We start from the raw sequence: 26,846 nt of genomic DNA, 5'->3' as shown, positions 1-26,846 counted from the left end.
TCTCGTTCGTTTTGGACTAATCCCAGTTAATGTAGTGAGAGAGTGTGATGCTGGCTGCCGCAGCTTGCTGACTAACAGACTTAGCGACCACCTCGATCATCGATGGAAGCCGCCGCCCTCTTCCGCCTGCTCTGCCCATCCTCCAAAACCGCCGCCCTCATCCCCAAACTGGGCTCCACCCCCGGCGCCAAGGTCCGGATCGAACACCCAACCCATGGCGGCGACGAGTGCGTCGTCCTCATCTTCGCCGAACCAAATGCCCAATCGCCCAATAACGCCGCCCAAACCCTAGACAAGGCAGAAAGGTCGCCTGCCCAGCAAGCCCTGGTTAGGGTGTTCGGGAAGGTAACGGTTGACGACGCCGGTGAAGCAGAAAAGGGTAATAGCGGCGGCTGCGGCGGCTTGGTGTGTTGTAGGTTGCTGGTGGCAAGCAGCCAGGTTGGGTGTGTGCTTGGGAGAGGGGGCAAGATTGTGGAGAAGATTAGGCAGGAGAGTGGAGCCCACGTTAGGGTTTTGCCCAGAGACCAGATTCCGCCGTGTGCATCCCCTGCAGATGAGTTGATTCAGGTAAAGAATGCTTCTTTTTTTTGGGTTTCGATTGCTTTCATTTACTTGCATTGGACATGATAGAAATGTTGGTACTTTGTAATTGTTGTGCTCTTTAGGTAGCTTATTCCCTTTTTTATGTGCTCTGTCTGTTTTGTTTTGGCGATCAATGCACAATCTTTGAGATTCTTGTAGTTGTTACTCGTTGCAATTACTATGAGTTTTTTTTTAATGATGCAAGTAGTAATATTGTGTGGTTTCTTAAAATGGTATATAACAGTTTTGAGGAACTACATTAACGCCAGAACTTATGTAGAACTGGCGCTCATACCCCGTCATCATGGCTAATATGGTATGACTAACCACTAAGCATCATTGTGTGTTGAGACGGAGAAGAAGTTTCTCAGTTCGAATTTCAATGCATAATTTGATGTACTAGATAGTCCCACCGAAGTTTTTCTCAGCACATTGATGTACTAGATATTTGCGCTTAGACTTAAACCACATGTCCATGCATATTATGTGTTGGTGTGAGAAGCAAGTGCAAGAAGTTCTGTATTTCATGATTTATATGCTAAATTTCTAAAATGTGATTGATTTATTTTCTTTCTTTTGCTAAGTATATGTTTCATAAATGTGAGTGAGTGCTCTTCATATCTTATTAAACATTTGCATCAATGAGGAAGACCACATTATGAATATTCGGTAAAACTACATTACTAGGATGTTTCATCCAGGCAAAGATGGTAGGACTTTAACTCAAAACCTGCCCAAGGGCAGAAAAGGGTGAATAAAGACAAACAGGACAATGATTGCTAACACTACGAGGGAAGCATGCTTCACCTACTGCAGGGGTGCAAATAACATGTTAGGTTTTTGTTGTGCTAATGTATTACTTAGGGCTTTATTCATGTTGGTTTGATACGCAGATAACAGGAGACTTTTCAGCAGTGAAGAAAGCACTTCTGTCTGTTTCAGGTTGTCTTCAGGATAACCCTAAGGAAGATGTAGCTAACTCTGGTGCTACCAAAATTTCAGGGGGATCGATTCACGGAACTGGTATGCCTGCACAAGTTGACCCTATTGCTCATCGGGGCTTTGGGCCTGGCTTTAATGCGTCAGATTATCACTCAAGGAATTATTCTTCTAATCCCGGGACTGAAAATATTGGACGTGGTCACAGGATGGCTATGGAAGAAGAGGTGGTATTCAAGTTGCTATGTCATGTTGATAAGGTTGGCAGTCTGATAGGGAAGGGTGGCTCCATTGTTCGGACTATGCAAAGTGAAACTGGTGCATCAATTAAGATTGCTGATTGTGCACCTGATTCAGATGAGCGGGTTGTTATCATATCTGCACAAGAGGTACTAGAGGCCAACTGTATTTGCCTTGCCATTTTATCATTACTTACAGAAACATTTTGTACATTTTATGTTTGGTTCCTGATACCATAAAATTAAAATAAAACAAAACGAAAGGATTTCAAATTTAATGTTGGAAGTTCATTGCAGAATCCAGAGCAAAAATATTCCCCGGCACAGGAAGCTGTTATTCGTGCACATCATCGAATTGCAGAGATTGGGTTTGAACCTGGTGCTGCAGTGGTTGCTAGGCTTCTTGTACATCCACAGCAGATAGGTTGTTTATTGGGTAAAGGAGGTTTCATTATTACAGAAATGAGAAGAGCTACTGGTGCTAGTATACGAATTTTTCCAAAGGAACAAGTCCAGAAGGGTAGCTACCAAAATGATGAAGTTGTACAGGTATATTAAGCTTATATTGGCCGCAGACATTATTATAACCCACATTCCCTCCGTTTTTCGCGGTGTTTAATTTTCAATTTGTTTCGCTCTGAAAATTTATACCAGATATATCTGGTTTTGGTGAAATTTTTATGAAAGTGTTGGGAGATTGGAAGTCGTAAACTAATCCAAGTGGTGCTTGATACTCATTGATATTTTGTTAAGAGTATAATTGGAATTAACTTTTCTGCTTTATCTGCAAACAACTAAGAAGGTAAACTTTTTTGCATTTACTAAAAAAAGCTCGTGGGCTGTTGACGTAGTAGAGAAAACGTATCATGCAATACGAAAGTTTAATTTGTTATTAAAAGAGCTTTGGAGAAGTTGAAGATCAGACCTGGTAGGAGGTTAAATCTGCCCAGGTCAATGTCTGTTTAGATTTCTGGTCTGCCATCCTTTGTGTAGACTGGCCGACCACATGATTAGAAATATGATGTTTAATTATAATCAGATTAGTTAAGTAATGATGTTGTGTGTTTCTGCAGGAAGATAGGCAGACAATATTAAACGATAAAAACTACCTTAATTTTTGGATTGAATTTTGTCAGAGTCCATTATGATGTCTCTGTGCCGGATAAAGTGATTGGCTGTTAGACTTATGTTAACAGTCGATTGATTTACTGGATTTGAAACGCTCGTTTGGTTCAGAAGTGTACTAGTAACATAGTTTATGTGTTTTGATCTAATTGCATAAATATCCATCTTCTTCTCTCTGTCAATTGTTTTTGGTCCACAGGTTTTCATTTATGAATCCTATTCTTGCTAAATACAGTAAGAATAACCTCTTGGTGCTTTATGGCAGGTTATTGGAAGCTTGCCTTCTGTACAGGATGCACTCTTTCATATAACAAGTAGGATTCGGGAAACAATTTTCCCTATGAGACCCCCTTATGCTAATTTCAGTGGCCCGCCCTATATGTCTCCATTTCCCGAGATGCCTCCCCCCTCCTTTAGACCGAGGCATAACCCAGCCTCCCCTGGTCCCTATCCTTCACCTGGATTCCATCATGGAATTGATCATTCTGCTTTTCCATCACAAACTCCTGATCATCAGCCTTCATTTTCTCATGGTATGGATCACAACGGTCCAGCTCACATGGACCGAGTTCCCTATTCTTTTGGTAATGAGCGACCAGGACATGGTCCAACATTTGAGAGTCCTTCTCCAAGGGCTTGGACTCCCCAGGTGGGTGTCTTACACTTTGAACAACCTAATAGTTATATATTTTTTATTTTTTTTGGTCAATAATGGAGGGGGTTTCAATCTATCACCAGTGATCTTTAATATTTTTGTTAAACCAAATTGAGTCGATACTTCTAGGGAGTAAGCTGTGGGACCCCTAGAGGAGCTGCTGATGTTGGTTCAGGCTTGGCTTCAAGAAATGGGTCTCGACGAAGGTAATATTTCTTATCCCCTGGAAACATTTGTTGTCTGCTATTGAAGTCCAAGTGTTTTGTGATTAGATGGGGTAAAGTTTATTACTAAAGCGCACTACATGCTGTCAATACTCGCCATGTTATTTTACCTCAGGGAATTCAGTTATCGTACGTTTGCGACATTATCAACCCCCTGTTAGTAATAATATTTGGGTAAAATTGACTGGACACGTAAATCTGATTTGAATTTGTCCTGAAAATAAATAGTTGTATTTCTCTGCAATTTTATCCATGCTAACAAGAAGATAAAAGCATGTGATACTGCTACTACCGTGCATTCTAACTTTTTCTGCAAATTTTATTTAAGCAGTGGAAGTCAACAACCTTACTTAACCAGCACAACAGTTGAGATCACGATTCCTCAGACGTTGATAACTCACGTTCATGGAGAGAACAACGGTAATCTGAGCCAGATCCGGCAGGTTGGTTATATTCCCTCTTTGTAGTTTGATATCATTGCGCTCAAGATTGGTAATGAAGTGCTGAACTGTGTTGTAACGCGTCCGTTTTCATGGGCACAATTCATTCCAGATCTCAGGCGCACATGTGATTGTTCACGATTCAAAACCTGGATCGTTGGAAACCCTGGTTGTCGTGTCCGGACCTCCAGATAAAACGCGTGCTGCTCAGACCCTTATTCATGGTTTCATCCTTTGTGGCCAGACACAACTTTGACAATCTGTCTAAACGTTTAGATGAATTCTTCACTAAAAAGCGTATTGTAATTTGCTTCAGTTTTCCATCGGTGAAATTAAGTTTCTCCTTCTTCAATTACAAGCGAAATGGAGGCTCATCACGGGCTTCCACTACTTCTCATTCCAATATCCAAAAAAATGTCCGAGTTTGAATTCTCATGCTCAAGGTTTAATGCACGAAATATTTGTCATGTAATTAGTTAGTTTAAGAATTAATCATATATCGCTCTTCAAAGTTGAAATTATAATTTAAATATCACATAAACTTGCTTCGTTTCAGTAAATGATTTTCCTTAATTACATTATTTCTGAAACTAGCTTTGTCTCACTTTGTTTCGTTTTTTGGGCAAATTCGCTTTGTCTCGCTTGAGTCGGTTGTTTTCTTTATTTGGTCAAAGCCCTCGGTCGCTTGTTGGTTTAGTCATTCCGTCAACGATATGTTAATTTTTAATTTTCGGATAAGATGATGATTAAATTAGTTTGGCGCCGTACGAAGCACAATGTAATACAAAATTCGAATTATATTTTTAATAATTATTCTAATTTTAAAAAGGAGGGAATAAGATTAAAGACAATCTGCGGCCCCCTCTCCTCCACCCACGGCGGCGACTGCTCCTCCTCCTTCCCCATGGCCCACTTCCGCAGCGGCGACCACCTCATCAGCGACCACCGTCTCCCCAGCTCCAGGAAAGTTAGTGACTGCACGAGGGCCCCTGAGCATCAGCGAAGCTCTGTCGTACGCCGCCGCAGCTTCCTCCGCCGTGTCGAAGGTTCCGAGCCAAAGCCGTTTTCCCTGATTCGGGTCTCGAATCTCCGCAGCCCACTTGCCCCATGGTCTCTGCCGGATGCCGACGAACCCCTTCCGGCGTTCCGGGCCCGATTTCGGTTGCAGCTTGGCTCGTTTGGACAGCTTAGGACGACCGGAGCAAGGCGGAGAAGACGAAGCAGAGGAAGGCGAAGAGACCTCGAGGTTGATCTCTCTGACGCGACGCTTCACCGTCGGCACGACGCTGTCCTCGTTGTCGTCGCTGGAGGAGTCGGTTGCGTCGGCGTCGGCGTGTATGATCCGCACAAGCTTTGGTTGGATTCTCGGGTTTCGGGGTGGGTTTGGGGTTTCTCGGATCACGGGTTTGGCTAGGGCGGTTGTTTGCTTCGAAAATCGGACATCGGAATTGGCGGCGGAGCGGTTGATTTGGACGGTCGACATGGAATTTGATGGCGGCGGAATTGAATTAGGGATTTGGTGGTGAGAGAGATGACTCATCGAAGGGGGGAAAAAGCTCAAATAGTAAAAAAGCAAAAGACAAGCGGGTGAGGGGGAATTAGAATCTGACATGGATATTCCCTGTTTAATTAGAAACCGGAGGGAAATGACGTGGATTTTTCTTATTTTGTTTCCAGGTGGAACTGACGTGGCTGACATGCAGGCAAAAAGATAACACCACCATATAAGCAAACGTAACGGAAGTTTTATTTATTTATGATACATAAATTCACGACGAATGGAAGGGTGAATGCTTTTCTCACATCAACAAAATTAAAGTATTTATGATTTGAGGAAGTGATCGTTAATTTCTTTATGTAGATGAAAAAATAAATGAATAAAGCACATGCCATGTAAGCAAATTAAACGGGCTCTCTTGACAGATTTAATATAAATTAATAAACTATGTGCCGCAATGTTAAACTAATAGATTATCTTTAATGCAAATGTAAACGGACAAAGTGAGACAATGCGACATCATCAAATTAGTGTATCAACATAAACACGAAGATTCAGCAATCGGTGACAAACTATTTTGTTGTGCAAGAATTCCTCGATAATTTTATGGAGTAGAAAGTATATCTCAAACAAACCACAGTTATACTTATTCTCTATTTGTATCATTATTTTTATTATTTCTTTAATAGAGGTGGACCGACAAATACATGTTAGTTTCATCTTTATTAAAGAAACAGTAGTACAATTTTTTTAACAAAAATTATTGTCAATCTTTGGCTAAATAGTTCCCCACCAATGAGAATGAGACACATAACCAATACGACGAGAATTTGAGTACAAGGAAAAGAATCCGGATCCTTGCTGTGAGGATTTCAAGGATCTGTGAATCATATCGTTCATCCTACATCGTGCAGTAAAAATCATTTTCAATATTTTCATTTAAAATTAAATACAAACAGTACCTGACAAAAACTAATTGCACAATATATGATGAACGGACACGATTTATGGATCCCCATGATTCTCTTGGTGAGGATCGGAGAGGAACGTGTTGGCAAGGAAAATCCCTGCAAATAAGGGACCTAGAACTGAAAACCTTTTCTGACCCATTTGTCCAAATAGTCCTTTTTAAAACTTTTACCTTACACCTACTCCAACCTTTAAAGTAAAACTTAGATTTTAAGTTCTATACCTACCCTAACTTGCGCTAACCCTAAGTTCAAATTTAACAACGGCTAAAATAATTATAAAAAAAAAAAAAATTCTTTCATGTGTTCATATTCTTTCATAATATTCCATGAATTTCATAAGATCGGTTTAATAATTTTTCAATAATTACCGAAATCTAAATATTTTTAGGTTAAAATGTTCATAGAATTAAATTTGGATAGTCTACATAATTTTTTTTTTTAAAATTACTTATAAAAAAATATTCTAAAATCATTCTTTAATAATTTTGGGTTAAAAATCTAACGCATAAGAATTGGAGGAGAAAAACTATTTGAGTTAAAACCTAAATTTTCTTAGTTAAAAATTTTAGGTTTTAATCCAAAAGTTGAAGATGGTCTAACAAGTGTGACAACTAACACACCAAGTAAATGAGAGATTTTTATAAGTATTCAGAACATTGAGTAAATATACTATGTGTCATAATATAAGTGAAGATAATATATATTATTACACATGAAGTAATGTGTTCTGAGTGTTTGAATAAATTTCTCTAAGTAAAGGAATTTCCAAAATATTCAAAATTACAAAGAATGTAAGTATACGGCAATCCAAGGTGCAATTATTCTCAAAAGGGTGTTACTAATCTACTACCAGGCAGTGTTACTAATTAATTTACATATTATGATATGAATGAACGACAAAATTGAAATGCCACGAACTCATGGACCTAAAGCCTTGTATCGATAAATTCACGTGTCATAAACATGAGTTGATTGATAATACCACGTGACCGTACTACAATAATTCTCCAAGGAATGATAAATATATGAAGTAACTATAAGCTCGTGGGTGTGTCTGTGTGTGTTGTCAAGAAATCAATTTATTTAACTAAAACAGCTGTTTGATCATCAGATAAAAAGTTCAAAGTTCAGTTTTACAGACAATTACTTCGTTCAAGCAATGTCATCAAGGGCAAGAAGATCGAAACCGATGTCAAAACGTATAAGTTTAATTTAGGTTCAGGAAAATCCTATGGGCACATCGTGCAGTGCCGCGAGACAGACTCAACACATCTAAAGGAAGATTAAATGAGAACTTCCATACTTACTTCGAACGCAAGGCTCCGCTTTTTTATGGACTCTCACGGCCGTTTACCTTCCCGGGATTCTAAGGACCCCGTTGGCCTCCAAATTTCAATTCTGTAAAACAAGCAAAAGCATAAGAGAAGGAAAAAAAAAAAAAGTCAAGAATGGTGGAATCGAATACCATTATGTACGTCTCAAAATCTTCATAGGAACAAAGCATACGTTTTATAAATCAGGTTTGGCGTCTTCATTCCTGCTCGTGGAAGGGTTTTGTACTGCTTGGGGTGCTGCCTTGGAGAGGTCCCTTAGAGTTCCCTATAGTTCATAGAGGCAACGACGAGAACAATTAAATACAGCAGTAGAAGTTTAAGTGCAATTAATAGATAATATTTCCTTGTAAATGTTAAAAAATGCTAAACGTAACAAAGGCCTCCGTATAAATGTTGACAGAATAGTTAACGTCCCTAGATACATTACATTTTTCATAACAAAATACATCCGGACACACCGGAAGGACTAACTAAACATTAAACCCCCAAATAAATTTCTTCCTTCAAAACCACCTCCTTGAAACAATTTCATAACTCATTTCTTTCCTTCCTCAATACGATTCCATATTGACATCACCCAAAATTTCTATGTTCCACAGTTTTAACTTCTTGTTTACCCCTTCCACTCCTGCTTTAAAATTATTGTTTAAGGACCTAAATGATGAGACCACGTATTCTAAATTGTAAAGGGTAGAGACTACACCTAAAATGATTACCAACCACATAATAGAACAGCGGTTTGACAAAACTGTAAACTGGCTTCTTCTCTAAATCTCTAACATTCTAGTTTCCTCCTCCCCAATTTGGTGAGAAATGAAATCTATCCATTTTAGAGCACACATCAATCTATCCCTAAATTAGATCAAGTTAACTGAGCAGTTTGCAGTTTCTTAGCTTTTGTTTCCCTAAACCTATCAAAATCCTTCATACTCCTAGTCATTCATTCTACTCATTCAATTGTTCAAAACCAAAACTCAACTTGTTAAAAATAAAGCACACACCACCCAGGAGTATATAATCCAAAGAAACCCAGCTTATCCATTCCAGAAATCATCCCCATCATGAGCCTATACACCCCAAAAAACCTCCCTCCCCTCCCACTAAGAAAGTAATACAAACGAAAACTGTGTGTTGTCCGTAAATGCAATTGCATATTGGGCGTATGGAACTGAATCTTAGTATCTTCTCAATTACCATGAGGACTGTATAATATGCAATATGCTACCAAGCACCATTATTAAATAAATGCATAAACCAACATCAACATATGGCGAATAAACAAGTCACTGGTAGTTACCTTGTTTGCCCACATTAGTCCACATGCATTGCAAAGGGTTCTTGGTCCATCGGGTCCACGTCGCATCATTGGTGTACACTTCTCATTGGTGCCACAGTGTCGACAGCTGGCAATAAATCCGCGGTACAAAAAATGAGTTCAAATAGTTTTTAATGTGTTTTTTAACAACAACGATCCAATTGCTATATAGTTTTTCATGAAACATTATTTGGGGAGGGGAAATTCAAACTCGGGGCCTCAGATGGTGGCGTAAATGCTCTTTAGCCAGTAGAGCTTATAACAATGAAAACAACAACAGTATGTATTTTTCACTGCATGCTCACTGGTTATGCATATGCACCTAAGAGCTCTTCAAGACTATTTGGGCCTGCTAGCATATCATAATAAGTGCACTTCAGCAGGTTTCCGCGAGCTCAATATGTTACATCTATATCCTTTCCCAGTTTAAATCTAACATTGCAGACGTTAGAAATTAGAGTAAAACATGTTGCCTTACACAGCCTCTTGGGGAATGGATCCATTACCATCCTGACCCCAGTTCTCGTTTGAGCCCCAACTTGTGATAGCTGATGCAGAATCATCACTGTTGGGCTTAGAAGATGTAAATTGACCTTTCTTTCGTTGCATCCTACAACAGTCATAACAATAGTAATCATTAAGAGCACCAAAATTTTTCGTAGCATCATAATTCATTCATTAATGACAACTATTCAGAAATGAGTAAACAACAAACAGAGTGAAAACATGGCAACAAAAGAAGGGAAAAAGTACAATAAAGAAACTACTTAACTTTAACACTTTCATTTTACACATGTAATATACATCATTAGATGCCACATGTACTGCTTAAATTCACAAATTTACAAACTAACATTGAGGAACTGCCTTATTAGTTGTTACATATTGTTGCCTAAATTTAAGTTACATTAAGTCCGTGGAATTGCTGTTCATAATCAACACCCTAGCATCTCTAGTAGTATTTAGGCCATTTAGTATGCAATAGCTATTGGTTTGCAAACCGCTTAACCATTTGAATCTATACATAATTGGAACCATTTAACAGTTTTCCACCAATGATATTAGATTGAAGCCATAAAGTACAGCAAAGAACAAGAATTCTGCAAAATTTGAGATAGTTTTCTGCATAATTCAATGAATATTAAAACACAAATGCCCTACCTAAGTGCTACCTCTTTGCGAACAGTATAACGAATCTTCTTGTCGAAATTTCTTTCTTTTCTTTTTTCACGAAATCTAATAAGTGAAGCCAGTCTTTGAGGGACACTCAACCGTTGTGGAATACTAGTAAGGGCCTGGTTGAATTTGTTATTAGCAAGATACTAAAACACAAATGGCTTTCAAGAACAAACGGCTTTCAAGAAACCACTTTACATAAGTACAAATACCCTATTATCATGCTGGGTGGTTAGTGGAACGGCAGCCATGCCCGGAGGTACTTCACGGCCCCCCAATAGCAGCAACACAGCTTGAACCTGAGGAAGGTAGCTCAAAACAACTCAAACGCTTTTTCTTAGCCGCAACGAAACAAATAATATATTTCAAGTTACCAAAGGAATATTCAAAAGATTGCAGATTCCCATATGCAAAATCCTGAAACATGTACCAGAAAGTTAAAAACATGGCACTCCTAAAAGTAGATAGCTGGCTGAACTTGTGTATCAACATAAGTCCATTTAAGTTTATGAAACCATACTTCATAAGTGTCCATTCAGTGAACAATCTGGTTTTACATAGAGAACTAGTAAGACTTTATTTATTATGTATGGCCATGTCCGCCAACAGGCTCCCATCTTACGATCTGTGCACCCATGCTAAATCAAATATTTCAGCAAGTCATTTAATACCTCGTATTCATGTGCGCACACTATTATACAATCAAAAGAGATCAGAAATGTGCATCAAACCAAATAACTTGAACTTATTCATTTATGCATAACCGTTACTAATCAATGCTTCAAACACACACTATAATGTAGAGAAAACAATAACAAATTGAGCATAAAACTTCGAGAGAATCAATCAAATCACCTTCTCGGGTGACACAGAGTCGAACACAAAAACCTGACCCTGAAATGACAATGTGAGCTGGTCTCCATTATTGCCGCTATGGTCCACCATCCCACTATTCGTATCAGAGAGATTCACAGGTTCAGACTGTACATTAACTTCAGAAAGCTCAGCACCACCAGTACCAGCACCACTTCCATCATCATGATCATCAGCCACCCCATTCCCATTGCTCATCTGATGCAGCCCCTGAGGATGCTCATGTTCTTGCATGTATTGCAAATGCACTTCATCGCTCATATGCATCGACGCATTGCTGCCACTGATGTCATCCATTCTTCACTCCTAAATTACCACCACCACTTGTTTCTACAAGCTTGTCTAAATTTACTGTTTTTCGCCTTCACGTCGCGAAAAATGCCGGAAAGTCTATCAATTCAAAAATCAAATTAATTAGTGTCCTGATAGGCTCATATTTATACATGTTTTTATCACCTTATCACTTGGATTATCTATAGTTTCATCCTTTAGTAGGAGTTTATTTGTGGTTTTCTTATTTTGTGGGACTAAATGCAAAGAAAAGAATTTCGAGCCAAGTGGAGTTTTGAGAGATTAAAGACAGTCCGTGAACATTCAAAGGAAGATCCCGAGATATCAAAGTGAGGCCTAAAACCCGGAGGTGAAACAAAATTTGGAAAATCAGGAATGTGGGAGTTTCTGTCCAGCGACTTCAGTGGGATGCCATTTATTCATCCAAAGGAACCAGATTGCATACCACATATAGCCGGAAAGCTAAGTAAGTCTTCTTTTCAATTGCGCTGGAATTCTGTCAATCTGATATCCCTACGATGAATTAAGATCGTTTTAATGACTGCTAGAACCATATACCCGTGTTATATTCTTGTCATGATTATGAAATTGAGATTACAACTTACTAGAAACATGCACCATGTTCCGGGTTTTGTGTGGTTGTCTAAAAGTTTCCATCGTACTTAAGGAGTTTCAAGTTGTTTAATCTAGGCATACACCATGCTCGGTTGCTTATTAGAAGTATATAATTTGACGCATACACCATGTTTAGATTATAGAGTTGAGAAACTTAACCATCATCATAGGAATTGTTAAATGGAAACTTGAAGGCTAAGAATCATAATAGGATTGTTATCGGTGAAAATGTATGCCTTAGCCTTTAACGTCATTGTTTGTTCTTTAAATTTTATTATTACTTGTCTAATTATTTTCTTTAATTTCCAGTAACTACATTTTTGAGTGTTACTTTTCACAACCAAATTTTCCCTTAACTTTCTTGTCTGGTAATATTTTCAATTTCACTCGTTGGTTAAGTGGTTAGTTTTCGACTTAAATCACCGTCCCTATGGAATTCGACTACGTACTTGCACCTCTATACTATCTACGCATCATAAAATGCAGGAAAATCACCTTAACGTTGGTGTAGTTAGCTGATGGTAGCATTCATGTGTTTAATTGCCTAGAAAATGCAGGAAAATTTAAGAAAAATATCAGAAATCTTCACAGAATTGTGCTAATATACTTGCATGTGTGTGTGCGCGTGATTTTCTTAGCTGAAGTAAGTAATTGAGCTCGTTTTCCATAATTTTTACTCAAATTTCAACCAAAAATGGAATAAAATACTGAGAATTTTGGATCGTTGAAATTACCATTCGAGGGGAAGATAATTCAGGACCGGAATAGCGGAATCCGAGACAGGAACATCTAATTCTGGTTACCTGTTGCTGATTGGGAACGATGTACAGTAGAAAGAACAGAGGGGAAACTTGAAATTTGGGTGAAGATGATGAAGGACGAAGATGCGTGGCCGTTGGATTTCTGGGATAGCCTTTTTGTGATCAACGGTGAGATGGCCATGCTCGGAGGGGACTGTTCTGATTGAAGTTGTTTGGGAGATTTGAAGTTTGGCCCTCAAATCCATAGGATTTAGGGTTTTTTTTTTTGTTTTTTTTGTTTTTTTTTTCGAAAACAACCTGTTTCAAATTAAGGAAATGAAATTAACCTATTTCCCAAATAAAGGAAATGAAATTAACCTATTTCAAATTAAATTACTTGACCTATAAATATATTAAAACCGTCACTTAATATTACGGTCTAGTGATATTTTTCTCTACTTGTAGGTGTAAGGTTAGGTTCAATTCTCGTCAAAGTCGAATTTAAACCACATTATTGATAGCTCATTGGTTACACATTTCCCTCCTCATTAGTATAAATAATATCGTTAGTTAAAAAAAAAAATATATATATATATATATATACACACACACACACATATATATATTAAAACCTAACATATTTAAAATTATGGGTGATTTTTGAAAGGAAAAGTTTTTAAAATTTTGATTTCAAAATTTTAGAATCAAACCTGATACTCAAAATTTTTGGAATTCAAGTTATCTCGAAAATTCAGAACATAATTCATAAGTTCATATATTTTATAAGTTTTTTAATTTATAAATACATCTAAGACTAAAAAATAGAATGCATAATTCATAATTTCGGATCAAAACTTGAAATCCTTATCTCATTTTGATTGTATTAAATTCAGAAACAATGAGAAAGGCTTGTGCAAGTTCTAGTGTCACCTGTATTTTGGTAGTTTTTTTATCAACTGATACGTAGAGATGGGCAAACAGTTATAGTAGATGAGTAAACATGGTTATTTACTCATAACCGTTTAAGTTTTTACTTGTATAATCGTTTACCGATTAAATAATTATATAAAATGTTATACCCATACTCATAATCGTTTATAAACGGTTAACCGTACTCATTTAACCATAACCACATATCCATTTATCCGTTTTTAACTCATTTACCATTTTTTACCCATTTACCTTTGAGTCTCACTTCGAGTTTCCATCTTACCAACCACCCAATAACCAAACGATACAAGCAAAGTATTTTACAGAAAAGGGGAAAGAAAGAAGGTTCTGAAAGGAAGAAAGGAATACCTTGGAAATTGCAAATGGACTGGATTGTCATCGTTCGTGGGCCGGCCCGCCTCCCCCCTGCTTCGGCATCTGCTTGTGGGTGTAAAATTACTCGATCGTCTGAGTGCCCCCCATTTAATTAGGGTTTAGCAGGGAGACCATGAGCAGCAGCAGGTAACGAAGAAACTGCAGTGGACCTATACGATGACAAGTTCCACTATCTGTTTCCATAAAGAAGCTCTCTGGGGTACGTTCTTCAATCTCTGAAGCGGCGCATCTGATGTGTTTATACAAAGAGGATGTCTTCATTTATATAAATGCACGAGTGAAAGATAGAAAAACAATTTGCTTTCCATCCTTTCTGCAGACGATGAGAATATGCAGGACGTGTGGGCTACGAATGTAGAAGAGGTCTTTTAAGCTTCATGGCCTTGCATGCAGCCTTGCATGCACATTGAACTGGAATGAGGTATTCCGTAATAATAATAATTATTTTTATTAGATTTTAATGTAAGATTATTTATCGTTTGTCAAAAACAAAAAGTCTAAGATTACAAACATATTCAGACTATAAACATACCACCACATTTCCAAGTAAAGCCCAATGCCCCCATGTGAGAGAGGGGGAGAGAGAGAGTGAGAGATGATCCGGAAATAATCAAATAAGTGCCATTGAAATGTCAAAAATCAAATGGAGGGGGGAATTCAAACCAAAACATTCCTCCATCAAATTACAAATGTTGATCCATATTCCCAAATGGGTAATAAGAGCTACGAATATCCATTTTTTCCTGTGAGGTAACCACTGACATAAGAGCATACGTATGTTACCATAGAATACAACTTCCACCACCAGGCCAAATTTGTAGAGCCGAATCATTTCCTCCTTGTACAAAAGCGGACATCGAATCTCAACAGACTAATGTATTTTACTATCCACCCTTCATCTACTTGGACCCTAGAATTACACTAGGATTATAGAAAACCTATTAATCTCGTGATCGACCTTCCTTCCTCCCGCGCAATCTAATCTTTGGTCTATCCTTCCCATTTGCTTTATCAGATGTGTCTGCATCATGCCTGGCCATAATTTTTATTGGGTGAGCTTCCGTGTTGAAAACCCATTCGTCTAGGGAGATGACAGAGGAGGGCGAAAATAGAAGATAGAGATATTTGAGTGTCTCCGCAAGAAAGAAGCTTTGCATCATGTTGTCTTTGTCACCAGTGTTAACCTGAAACAACCAACAACCGGCATAAATGAAAAGCCGCAAAATCAGTAAAAGACATCATTTATTTCACCTGCTCCAAACTTCAGTATACTGAAGAGCAATTAGCTTTGATTAGTTCACATATTCATGAGATTCAAGGAATGAAATACAATAGAAAAAGTTGCACTCCAAGAGACCATGAATAAAAGGTACGTAGAAGGAACTCGAATGCAGATGCAGTGTTAGTTATGGGTTTAAGAAGTGCATACGTCTTTTAGTCCAACATATCCTGACTCTATGCGGGAGTTCTTTTCAAATGCCTGAAATATATTCCAGCCCCACTCTTGGTATGTCTTGTTGCCAGTCAAACGCCAGAGGTAAAAAAGTGATTCAACTGTCTCTGGTCTCAATATATTCCATGACGTACCCACGCTCAAGTCCTGGAAATTTCAAACATAGACCAACCTCTGAGCAAATATTAACTATATTTCGCAGTCTAAACGAAACTCAGGATAACTAACCTGCCCATCATGAAAGAAATAATTCTCTCCAGCTAACTTTGTTGGTGTTGACTGGTAGAAGTTATAGCATGTCCAAGCAAGCTGAAAATAGGCTTGCAGAATCAGTCAAAGGTTCAAAGGGTAAAATAATTTTACAAGCTTTATTTGTAACTTTTTGCTAATAAGAAAAAAGTTTTGTGCAGAATAACACACACATACTATCTCACTCAATAGAGCTTGTCCAACTGACATGGAATATGCGTTCAAAATAGGCCTTAAAATTCCAAAGGTGAGACTCAAATCTTTCACGGAAGTAATACCTCTTCTGCAAGTGATAAGAATTGCTTAGATTCATCAGGACCATAACCAGATGACCCTAAAGCCAGCATTCCTGGAGCAAAGCATGCTAGTTCGTCCATCTGCATTTGTATATGCAAAGGAAATGCTACTTAAAATTTAACAAAGTAATTATCGCCATGGCATTTAATGATACTGCAACTGCAATCAATAATTTACCTTGTTTGTCATAGTGTTTCCATTCTTCTCACATAAATATGCAAAAGAGGATGGTGTTGTTCTCCGGATCAAGCTCAACAGACCTTTCATTGATTTCTCCCACATATCTCTGCTTCCAACATTCCACAAGAATTTTGACATCAAGACAAACTTAAAGACCATGACCACATATCCACTTCAAAAACAAGATTTTTAGAAAAGAAAAGGTTTAAATATAAATTAAAATTGAAGAACCACAAGACTTTTTGAGCCCCGTACAGGACTTTTTGCCCTTAAAGAATATAGGTCATAGTACCAGTGCCAAAGCCGCGTGATGCCTTTTTGGTATTTCTATTGTTAAGCTCTATGGCAAATTGGGTCTTTCAAGTAGATATGCTTCCCATAGCTTTTGAAACCAAACGGAACATTTTGTGGAAAAGTGGTTATAATCATCAAAAGACAAAGACAAACTTCTTACCTATAAGGCTTTACAGCTGAAGTTTTGTTCCCCAGTATCCAGACTTTGAGTAAATATTCATAGAAGCTGCAAACAATTGCCTAAAGTTAATCCCAACATTGTTTTAAGCCACTCACAACAAGTTTACCTAATGAAACCTGAATCTTGAAAATTACATAATTCATACTAAAAATTAATGCTTACCTGTCACCCATTGCACCGAAGGTTATAGTGGAATATCCTGATCTTCCTCTTTCGGGATCAATATAAATAGGAAGCAACCCATCATCAGGGAAAGTTTTGTTAAGCGCCACTATAACATTCTCAGCCTAGGAATCACAAGCAATTAGTTTTTCACACCAATGAAATGACAGTCACTGATCTATCTCTTGTATACATGTTAATATGCGCAACAATTCATCCTATGGCTAACTTCATGGGCTGCGTTAATGTGCTGCAATGTGCTATTTGACCAAGGAAAGAAAAAAAAAACCTAGTAAATAAGATAGTATATATACCTTCTGCTGGTACTTTGGATCTCCTGTCCTCTGAGAAAGAGCAATAAACTCCACCTGCTCTGTGCCAGAATCTGCCAAGATACTTTCACCCTAAAGACATGATGAACTAAAATATCAAAAATTTATCAAATGAAATTTTAAAACACTACTTGTAAATATTCAAATGTTTCAGATAAATCATGAAAGGGATCTATGCATGCAACACTATTAGTGAATAAACTCAACTTAGGTTAATGTTATATCATAACAAAAGACCATCTGAAAATGGTAGCTCTTTTTCACCACTTACTCCGGTCCATGAAGGATTGTGCGGCTTTCCATGTGCCAAGTTGATAATGTTGTAAGGGATCCCACTAGGTGTATCCCATGCAGGCAGCAATCTGTCTGCAATCTCTCTAGCCTTATCAAGGAAAAGTTTATCTTCTGAGAGATCATATGCACTGAGAAGTCCACCTACAACTCTGGTAATTTCAGAAAAACAATAGACACGATACATCAGAAAATCTGCTGTCAGAGGAGGAAAATAAAGTGCAAGCCCAGGTGGGGAAAATAATTAAAATCAACCATATATTAAACCTTATAATGCAACCTTATGGTTGTCTCAAAAACACTAGCCTCATAATCCTTGTCAAAATCCAATGAGGTTGCAACCCACCTGCCAAGAATAACATATAAATTATAAACATTTATTACCAAGATGTAACAGGTAACGTTGTAGAATGAGGTTTGGGCAAAAAGAAAAAACAAAGATGTCAAGGCAAGAAAATGGGAAAATAAATGAATAATGAAAGTCATAGTAAGAGGGATAAACAAGAATACACAATACTTTAGTGCGCTCTAGGGTTGAGGACATCAAGATACAAGAATACAACAGAGTAAAAGAGGAGGAGAATAACAAATAATAGAGATAAGTAAATATGAGGGATCGTACGAAATGAGGAATATTTTCCCTTTTCTTTTGCAATATACAAGCAAGCATAAACAAAAGAAAAGGTCATCTAAGATAGTTTACACAGTGCAATGAAAATCTGTCAAAGCACTGTTGCAAAGATTAATTGGTTCACGTTGAAGGAGCAAAAGGACAAGAAGCTAAAATGACATACATAGAACAAAGGCCCTACATAGGACTTGATAGTTAACATATATATGCTCCTACATAGGGCCAAGTAGCCAAAGATTAATTTGGTCCACTGAGTATGCTACCAAAGAATATGAAAATCGAAACTTCAACTCACTCTCTAGCTTTTTGGAACTGCTCATGAAGCCCCATTATATACAACGTATCAAGAGAGTCTACTAGTGTTGCTCCAAGACCACCAAAGCTATTGACACCATTCTTTGATTGTGGCTGGTACATGCAAAACAGCTTTGGTGTTAGAAATTTGTACAAAAATAATAACATCACCAATAACAAGGAAACTCAAACCATACTATCAAATTTGTGGTTGTTACAAATAGAACTGTCACTGAACCCAGACAACTTTAATGCTCCTAGATTCTTTAGTGAGCACAGACACAGAAATGTAGTTTATCAGAATAGAGACATGAACACCTACACTAATTTTATTGAGCAAAATGTCAGATGGAGATCTCAAAGTTAGACAAAAGCTTGAAAACCTTGACAAAGTCACAACTTCAGCAAGCTATACCAATGATCAACGAAAGATACACCAAAAGAATACTAAAACCTTGTAAATTGAATTCATCACAAAGCACAAAAGGAACACGTGGGTAGAAAAAGGCCATAATACAGTGTGAACTGCTACGTCTTTAAAGTAAAACTTAAACAGTGTAGATATAACATTAAAAATGAAATAGATAATGGTAAACAGAAGGGATCGTTATACCTGAAGTTCATCTTGGCCCCATGCATACTTCTCATATGAACTCCACGCGTGAATCATAGCTTCTTTGACTTTTTCTCTTCTTTGAATGTCAATTGGGTCCAGGCCAACCTCTTTCTCACCATCCCTGTCCTTCAACGTATTCTTTTTAGCGGCATCACCTTGCACATTTTGTGAGTCTTCAACCTGAGTGTACAATATACAATGACACATGACACATATCTACCTTTTAAAATGGATTAAAATATTGCTTTAGGGTATTCTGAGACACAAGTGTTAATAACCAGGAGCAAATATAAATCAAATCAGATTGCAAACAACCATAGAGAACATAACTTGTACAATTTCAAAGAACAGTTGAGGCGGAATAAGAAGAGCTTAAAGCTCTATTAATCAAAGTGTTATAATTGAAAACTTTTGGGATTGATAGCTATGGCAGCAACAGTACCGCCCCACCCCAAATAAATGAATGAAAAGATAGTGACTGAAGGCCAATTAAGAAACTCAAGATTGAACACAAACCAAGGCATAAGACGCTTACCAAACTTTTCAAATGGTTCAGTTGTTCATTTAACTTGGCCACTTCTTCCTGCAATTCATACATAACATCATTAGATGCGGAAAATAAAAAAAATAAAAAGTGAAACTTGGTTCAATTTCTAATGCAAGAAGTGAAACTCTTGCATCTGGGGAACCTAGTTACTCCTGAACGTAACATAATTTATACATCACTTTTCCACTTCCGTATAACCCGGGCCGGGATTGTCCTTTAAATATAAAAGGCTTCTGCCATCCATAACATTTTATGATATATTCCATTAGACCAGATGCTCCTCCTCTCATAACAATCAAACCAACGTTTTCCACATGCATAATTTAACACTTTGTCCGAAATTCAAAATCTTTTCGAAACAAACAGGACATTGAAGGTAAACAAACACATTAAACATTTTTTCATAGAATTTAACACTTCGTCCGAAATTCAAAATCCTTTCGAAACAAACAGGACATTGAAGGCAAACAAACACATTAAACATTTTGTCAATAGCAGTTACTGAACTTCAAATTCCCCTCTAACGCGATCAAACCTTTTTTTCAGCCACATGTAAGGACCCTAAATGGAAACCGCTAATCCATACTTCAAATTTACACCCCCATTCTCCCAGACTTTCTCAGCAACCAAACAGAGCATACAACACTCAAAAACCCAAATCAAAGAAAGTAAAATAACCGAGAGGGAGACGAACCTCGTGCTCTTTGAGGAGAGTCTGGCGGTCCCAGACAACCAGAGTGACGCAAACGAATGCTATCAAGAGCAAAGCCAGGCGTTGCGGCCGCTTCAAATAATACGCCGGGTTGCAGTACCTCAATCTGCTCGACGACGAAGATCTGACCCTGGCCATGGCAGCAAACAAACACTGACCCTCCGATTCAGAGACACAGCATGGAGGTCGCAGCGAGACAAAGAAAACGTCTTTCTTCGATCTGGAACCAACGAAACGGCGTTCAAATTGTTTTGCAGGATCGAAACGCCGGAAATGAAAACGGGAGTGAGTGCAATTACAGACGTTTCGAGCTGCGATGCGATCTCCCGTCAAATGGGATGCGCGTTTCGGTACCGGCGAAGAAACGGGCGAGGACTTTGAAATTTCAGAGAGAGAAAGATAATATTGTGGGAAGGTGGAGACTGAAAGACGAAGAAAAGAACTTTGTTGTCGGTTTTTAAGAAAATTAAAAATGAATGGTTTGTCCGTAAAAAGGGCAAAGAATTTTGTAGGTATGTCTTGGTCAACACAATTGATTCAAGTCTTTGATTAAATTTTTTTTATTAATTAAAGTATATTGTAGTTTATATAGAAAAATATTGACAAAACCAACATTTACATACACAAAAAAGTTTTTATTAGAGTTTGATTGATTGATAAAATTATTATTATATGAATTGATGAATATGATGCGATTTATCGATATTGAATGTCAATTGGCATACACGTTATGAGTTTTAAAGCTCGTTTAAGAAGTGCTTTTAAATAATTGAAAGAGTTTTTATAAAAATAAAAAAATTTATCAAACAAATCCTTAGTAATAATATAAGTTAAATCTAGAAAAACACTTAACGTGCTTCATACAAGAAAGAAATAATAGGTGTTTCTTTCAAGAATCACTTAAGAGCAACTCTACTGTTGCAAAGGCCCCGTAGGACTATTCACTATTTAATTCACCTAGTGAACAGTAACTGTCTTTAATGAACAGTAACTGCATTTTGCATTTTCACCCCTACACCGAATAGCCATTGCAATAGGTAATAAAATATTAGTATTTTTTAAATTTATAATTACTATCATATTATTTACTTTGTATAAATTAATAGTATATTATTAATTTATCCTTTCCTTTTGGAAATCTCTTCCTATCTCTCGAAACTTCTACTATTTTTTTTTTCTTCCTTCCCACTCTCTCAGTCCCCTCTCCCTCATTGTCTTCCTTTTTTTCTCCGACCGACCGTCTCCCTCCCCGCTCTCTTTTTCTCCCCCATTTCTCCCTGTTTTCTTCCTCAAAGGAGGAAGTTACGGATTTTGCACCTAATTTGGATCGAAACACCAGCAGGTCTTTCTTCTTGTTCCTCAAAGCAGAGAGAGCACTGCAAATTCGAAATCACAAATCAAATTTGTACTATAATTTATGTTTTACAACTCCAAATTTGATTTCGTTTTTTCCTACAAATTTCTGGACAAGAGCACTGCAAGGTAATTGACTTCTGGTTTTACCGCAGATTTTGATATTTTGTGTAATTCGGATTTATAAGCTTTAATCTTTGAATTGAAGTGTTGTTCATGGTGGATTAAGCTTATTGGAAGCTTAACTGGACAAGTTCATCGTTGAAGCAAAGTGGGGGTTGGGTTTGCGGGACGAAGATCGGCGAGAGCTGTTTCTAATTTGATGACTGGAGAAGGGGTTGCAGCTCATGTACGAAGGAGAAGGCAAGATTTGGTGACTGGGACTCCTATCTAAGGCAGTTCATTCCAGTGAGATTTAAAGAAGCCAAACAAACGTGCCCTTAATGGTTAAATTTTGTTCTTTTTGCTGTGCATGCTTTCTGTTTCATTTTTCCAGAATCTTGCGAGCTCCGTGGCCAATCCCGGCCAATCCCGACCACGATTGTTACTCACAGTGGTAGAATCTTGTTCCTTTTCATTTTAGCATCATTTTTGTGCTTAAATTACCATTTTTAATGGAGTTTTAAGTCGAGATCGGAATCGAGATGAATCCCTGCCAAATATTCCAGTGTTCTCCCTCGACACTAAGAGGAGGGGGAGTTTGGCTAAACCACACAATATGTGGTCTAATTTGGTATCGAATTCATCATCCATGAGATTCGAACCTAAGACCTCTCACTTCCAAGTGAAAAGAAATATCACCAGACCGTAGTCCTGAGTAACTTGTTAGACTACAAATTTGAACGCTTAATTAGGTGATTTGTGTTTCAATTAGGTGATTTATGTTTCAACATGTATACCAAGTATTGCACAATGTGAGTTTATTCCACGAGCCACTTAAATTTTTAATGAAAATTTTGCCGTACTCATTTGAAAATACTTTAAAAAAACAAAAATTATGCTTCAAAAGCATTTTCAGCATCAACACTTCTATTAAAAGCACATTAACTATTTTATAAAGGTGAAAGAACTTCTTGAAAAAGGTACTTGAAGTGTTTCATGATACAAGCACATAGGTGCTTTGTTTAGAAAACACTTAAATGTTTTTTGAGCAAAGAATCACTGCCAACTTTCTCAGCCAAACATATTAAAAAACGCTTTTAGTGCTATAAAAAAAGCACTTTTCAAACAGGTTTAGAGCATCTCTAGTAATACTAACTAAATTTTTGTTATTGAAGCTAGCCAAATGACCCAAATGTTAATTTGGCTAGTCTAACAATACTAGCATGTTTCAATATTACGTTTTCGTAAACTTAATAACCCAATTTTTTTTTCTTCTCCTGAAGCAAGTGTATTTTTGCTCATCGTCCTCAAGTGGTGGTAGTGTTCACCACTCTACTTAATATCATTACATGAGTTTAAGTTTTGAGATTTGTATCTATTCACTAAACAAATCTCAAAATTTAAACTCAGCCCACAAACAATGCAATTTTATAGTTTTAATGTTTTGCAATAATTTAACTGTCTCTTTCTTCTCCTTACTCAATTTAGCTAGTTATTTTTTTTTTCCACAAGTTTAAGATAGTCATTTAACTAGCAATCATAAACTTATATATATACATTTTTCGATAAAGTAAGGGGGGTGTAGTCAGTTTGGATTTCACGGGATTTTATGTGAGAGATTTGAAAGGATTTTATGTGACAACCCCTCCAAATAGTGATTTTACAAAAATGCTCCTAGAGGTAAAGATTTTGACTTTCATTGACCATCGGTTAGAGAGACGTAGGACTTATTCTTCTAGCGTATCCTCGTAGTACTCATCACTACAAGCGCATAAGCGAAAGTTGTTTGCGAATCTAGGTTTTAACAATATAGTTACAGACATTTAAAGTCGTCTTATTAAATTTTAGATTAGAAATTAATTAAACTCCCACCTTGTGGGAAAGAAGCCAATCAGATAAAGGAGAAGTGACCAATCAAAAATTGGGAGAGACAACCAATCAGGAGAAATGACCCCCCATTTTCCTGTCGTCCCATCCACGTACCCAACCAGTTTTGACCCGATTCTAATTCCGGCGATTTCCACCATTTTTTTCTTCGAACCACCACCATCCAACACCTGCAATCTCCTCCACAACCTCCCCTCTACCTTTTCCGCCCAAGATTGAAGGGTTTTAGGTCCAAAATCGCGAAGAACTTCACCTGAGAACCCGGAGGTGCTCGACGGCGATTCCACCGTTCCGGCAAGTTTCACCAACCACCACCACCCTTAATCAACTCCCCTTGTACCCAGGAACAAGACCCAACCAGTTGTAGGGGTGTCGAAACACCGAGGAAAGAGAATCGAAGCTCACCCATTACAGGGTTTCCGACGGGTTTAAGTGAAATTGGAGCTTTTCCCGGCCAAATTGGACTTGGCCACATGTATAAAACTTGCTCTACTCAATGAGATCTTCATTTTTGTGAAATTTGGTAATTTTTGGAAATAGTTTATTTTTCTGGCGAGTTTGGAAGACGAAGCGTGGGCTGAGACCCCACCTGACCTTTGTAGTCTAATTTGGATGCCCCAATTCCATATTTGACATCCAATTAACGAAATTCCATTGTTTTGGTATAATTTCGCTAAGGTCCGTGATAGGAGCATATTTATGCGACTTAATTAGCTTGTTCTTGTGCATTTGTGTTGTTATTTCTTAGTTAATTATGTATTTTAAGCTATTTTCGTGTGTTTGTTGGTCATAATAACAAAGTTGGCAAGAAAGTGCATTTTGGAGCATTTTAGAGCATTTTTTAGCCAAGATTGGATAGTGGAAGCATGGAGACATGAGGATGGACGTTTTTTAAGATTTGAAGGCTAGAAATCAGCATGTGTGTGTGCAAGTGTGTTAACCTACAACTCCAAACACTCACCCATTACACCCATTACATCCACTCATTACCAAACATCCATCCACTACACCCATTACATCCACTCATTACCAAACACTCACCCACTACACCCATTACATCCACTCATTACCACAACATACACCACTACCACCTTAATTAGATGGTGGTCCTCTCCCTAGCCTATAAATACATCCACACTTCACAAGAGGAAAAAATCCATCCAAATACACTACATTCACATCTCACAACTCCATACACTTACATTTTCATTCCTTGGGAGAGAACACAATCCACCCATCCACCCTTCACCATAACTCACCTATATCCATCCACCACCATAATTTATCACTCATCCATAAAACCACACCTTGTGCCGCAACAAAGAGAAAAATGAGGACTATTGGACGTGCTTGTCATTCAAGTTGGATTGTTGGAGCGTTTTTAGGTGTTTTCATTCTTGTTTTCAATGTCTAAATTTGTTTATCTTTGCTTTGTGAGTATGAGGAGCTAAACCCCCCTTAGCTAGGGGGGAATTCGAAACCATGTTCATGCTTGCAATATGATTTGATTACCTTCAATTGTGATTTCATAAGTTGTGACTTCAATTTGTTTAACTGCTTGATTGATAACTTATTCGTGTATGTTTATTAAGAGTTGAAGGAAATTTTGTGAAAAACATGTTCATTTGAGCAATATCTATAACATGCAATTAAAAAATTAAAGGCGGAATCATGCTTGTATGCACTCAAAAACAAAACAATACCCATGAAATTCAAAGCCTAGTAGATGGGTGAACCAAGACACAACTCAAAACAAAGTGAGTTGAGAAATTTATACCTTTGTTGATTCCTCTTTGCATAAGTAAAGGATAATCACCCAAGAGATAGGGCCTTCATTCCTTGCTTCTAAGATCCATCAATTTCTAGGAGGATGATGGTAGAAAAGATTCTCCAAGTTCTCAAAATTGAGAACCTCTAAGTCTCCACACCAAGGAAAGATTGATGAAGAAATGAGTGACCTAGAGGAAGTGAGATTGCTAGCTAAATTCCTCTAGGGTGGCCGGCCTCTTAGAGAGAAAAGAGAGCTTGTGTTCTCATCTTTTCTCCAAAAGAAACCCTTAATGAATTTTGGCTATAAAGTCATATTTATACCTACATTCATTGGAGTGACAAACTTGTAATTAAGTCCAAAACCCACTCCTTTATCAATATGGCCGGCCATAGGGTTTCATTGGGCTTTTTAGGCCTTTGTGAATTATTTGTCATTAAGTTGTCATACAACTTAAGTCAATGGGCTTGACGTTCGAAGCCCATTGGGCCTTGAGGCCCAAAACTAACACGTGGTCTTTTAACGAACTTTATTCGTTTGATTAATTAACATATTAATTAATTCTTGCCGTAAATAATTAAACCATTTAATTGTCCTTACTCATCTCCATTGTTTCTTCAATCTCTACCTTACACGGTGTACGATCCATTAGGTTCCTTTTAGCGAGGCAGTGGGCGATTAGAACTCTTTCAAATCGATTGTGAATTGAAACTTACTTTCAATTCTCCCTTTAGTGATTATACACGTTTAGGGCTTCCACAAATCATGAGTGACACCTAGCAGTATGTCATGGTTACTCAAGCTAATCAGAAGAGGTGGAGAACCTATTCAGTTTAGGATTACAATGCAATACGGTCTTTCTCTAATACAATACTCTTGACCACATTGTTTGGTTTGATAGTTTATTCATGTCTACTATCAAATGTGATTCATTTACTTATATGATTACCTTGAATGTGATTTGGAACGACTTCCTCAATCATTTACTTATATGATTACCTTAATCATATCATTGAGTATTCTCCCTCAAACGGTTTGAAGGTTAGAGATCCCTTATTGTGCATTCACTTGCCTCCATGGCTAAGTGGCTTAACCCCAACTATGCCGTGAACACCCTCGGACGGGGTGACTTTGACATAGTCAAAGATCAAGGA

General features: G+C 37.6%; 4 protein-coding genes and 1 long non-coding RNA gene across 10 annotated transcripts; 2 read left to right on the top strand and 3 right to left on the bottom strand.

Moving 5' to 3' along the window:
• Window positions 1-4,556, top strand: LOC126583981 (KH domain-containing protein HEN4-like). 2 transcript variants are annotated; one of them, XM_050248544.1, is made up of 7 exons: window positions 1-567; window positions 1,476-1,910; window positions 2,058-2,309; window positions 3,151-3,534; window positions 3,670-3,746; window positions 4,096-4,207; window positions 4,317-4,556. In XM_050248544.1, exons 1-7 carry the CDS (start codon window positions 103-105, stop codon window positions 4,458-4,460), a joined length of 1,869 nt encoding a protein of 622 aa, XP_050104501.1. In that variant the 5' UTR covers window positions 1-102; the 3' UTR covers window positions 4,461-4,556. The 2 variants fall into 2 exon arrangements, with proteins under 2 accessions (XP_050104501.1, XP_050104500.1); XM_050248543.1 differs by having other exon boundaries at window positions 4,093-4,207.
• A 427-nt stretch (window positions 4,557-4,983) lies between these two features.
• Window positions 4,984-5,938, bottom strand: LOC126583987 (pathogenesis-related genes transcriptional activator PTI6-like). Its single transcript, XM_050248555.1, has one exon. It carries the CDS (start codon window positions 5,901-5,903, stop codon window positions 5,046-5,048), a length of 858 nt encoding a protein of 285 aa, XP_050104512.1. The 5' UTR covers window positions 5,904-5,938; the 3' UTR covers window positions 4,984-5,045.
• Window positions 5,939-7,751: 1,813 nt separating this feature from the next.
• LOC126583986 (GATA transcription factor 28-like) lies at window positions 7,752-14,437 on the bottom strand. 5 transcript variants are annotated; one of them, XM_050248552.1, is made up of 11 exons: window positions 14,317-14,428; window positions 13,012-13,335; window positions 12,773-12,821; window positions 12,108-12,175; window positions 11,354-11,761; window positions 10,711-10,797; window positions 10,484-10,617; window positions 9,801-9,932; window positions 9,305-9,410; window positions 8,180-8,272; window positions 7,752-8,071 (listed from the first exon to the last, which is right to left on the bottom strand). In XM_050248552.1, the coding sequence occupies exons 5-10, from the start codon at window positions 11,666-11,668 to the stop codon at window positions 8,183-8,185; spliced, it is 864 nt and encodes a 287-aa protein (XP_050104509.1). In that variant the 5' UTR covers window positions 11,669-11,761; window positions 12,108-12,175; window positions 12,773-12,821; window positions 13,012-13,335; window positions 14,317-14,428; the 3' UTR covers window positions 7,752-8,071; window positions 8,180-8,182. The 5 variants fall into 5 exon arrangements, with proteins under 5 accessions (XP_050104509.1, XP_050104508.1, XP_050104510.1 ...); XM_050248551.1 differs by lacking the exon at window positions 12,108-12,175; XM_050248553.1 differs by lacking the exon at window positions 12,773-12,821.
• A 10-nt stretch (window positions 14,438-14,447) lies between these two features.
• On the top strand, window positions 14,448-14,894 carry LOC126583990 (uncharacterized). Its single transcript, XR_007609913.1, has 2 exons — window positions 14,448-14,542; window positions 14,663-14,894. It is a non-coding gene; the product is annotated as an uncharacterized LOC126583990 (long non-coding RNA).
• Window positions 14,895-14,950: 56 nt separating this feature from the next.
• LOC126583982 (mannosyl-oligosaccharide 1,2-alpha-mannosidase MNS1-like) lies at window positions 14,951-21,037 on the bottom strand. Its single transcript, XM_050248545.1, has 14 exons — window positions 20,565-21,037; window positions 19,859-19,906; window positions 19,321-19,503; window positions 18,709-18,821; window positions 18,063-18,128; window positions 17,763-17,934; window positions 17,474-17,563; window positions 17,160-17,284; window positions 16,977-17,042; window positions 16,520-16,628; window positions 16,324-16,422; window positions 16,025-16,105; window positions 15,773-15,943; window positions 14,951-15,527 (listed from the first exon to the last, which is right to left on the bottom strand). Exons 1-14 carry the CDS (start codon window positions 20,718-20,720, stop codon window positions 15,285-15,287), a joined length of 1,722 nt encoding a protein of 573 aa, XP_050104502.1. The 5' UTR covers window positions 20,721-21,037; the 3' UTR covers window positions 14,951-15,284.
• Between the last annotated feature and the right edge of the window lie 5,809 nt (window positions 21,038-26,846).

Source organism: Malus sylvestris, chromosome 9 (genome assembly GCF_916048215.2).
Source record: "Malus sylvestris chromosome 9, drMalSylv7.2, whole genome shotgun sequence".
Lineage (NCBI taxonomy): Eukaryota > Viridiplantae > Streptophyta > Magnoliopsida > Rosales > Rosaceae > Malus > Malus sylvestris.
Note: the sequence above shows the minus strand (reverse complement) of the source record. Positions and strands in the feature narration are given on the sequence as shown.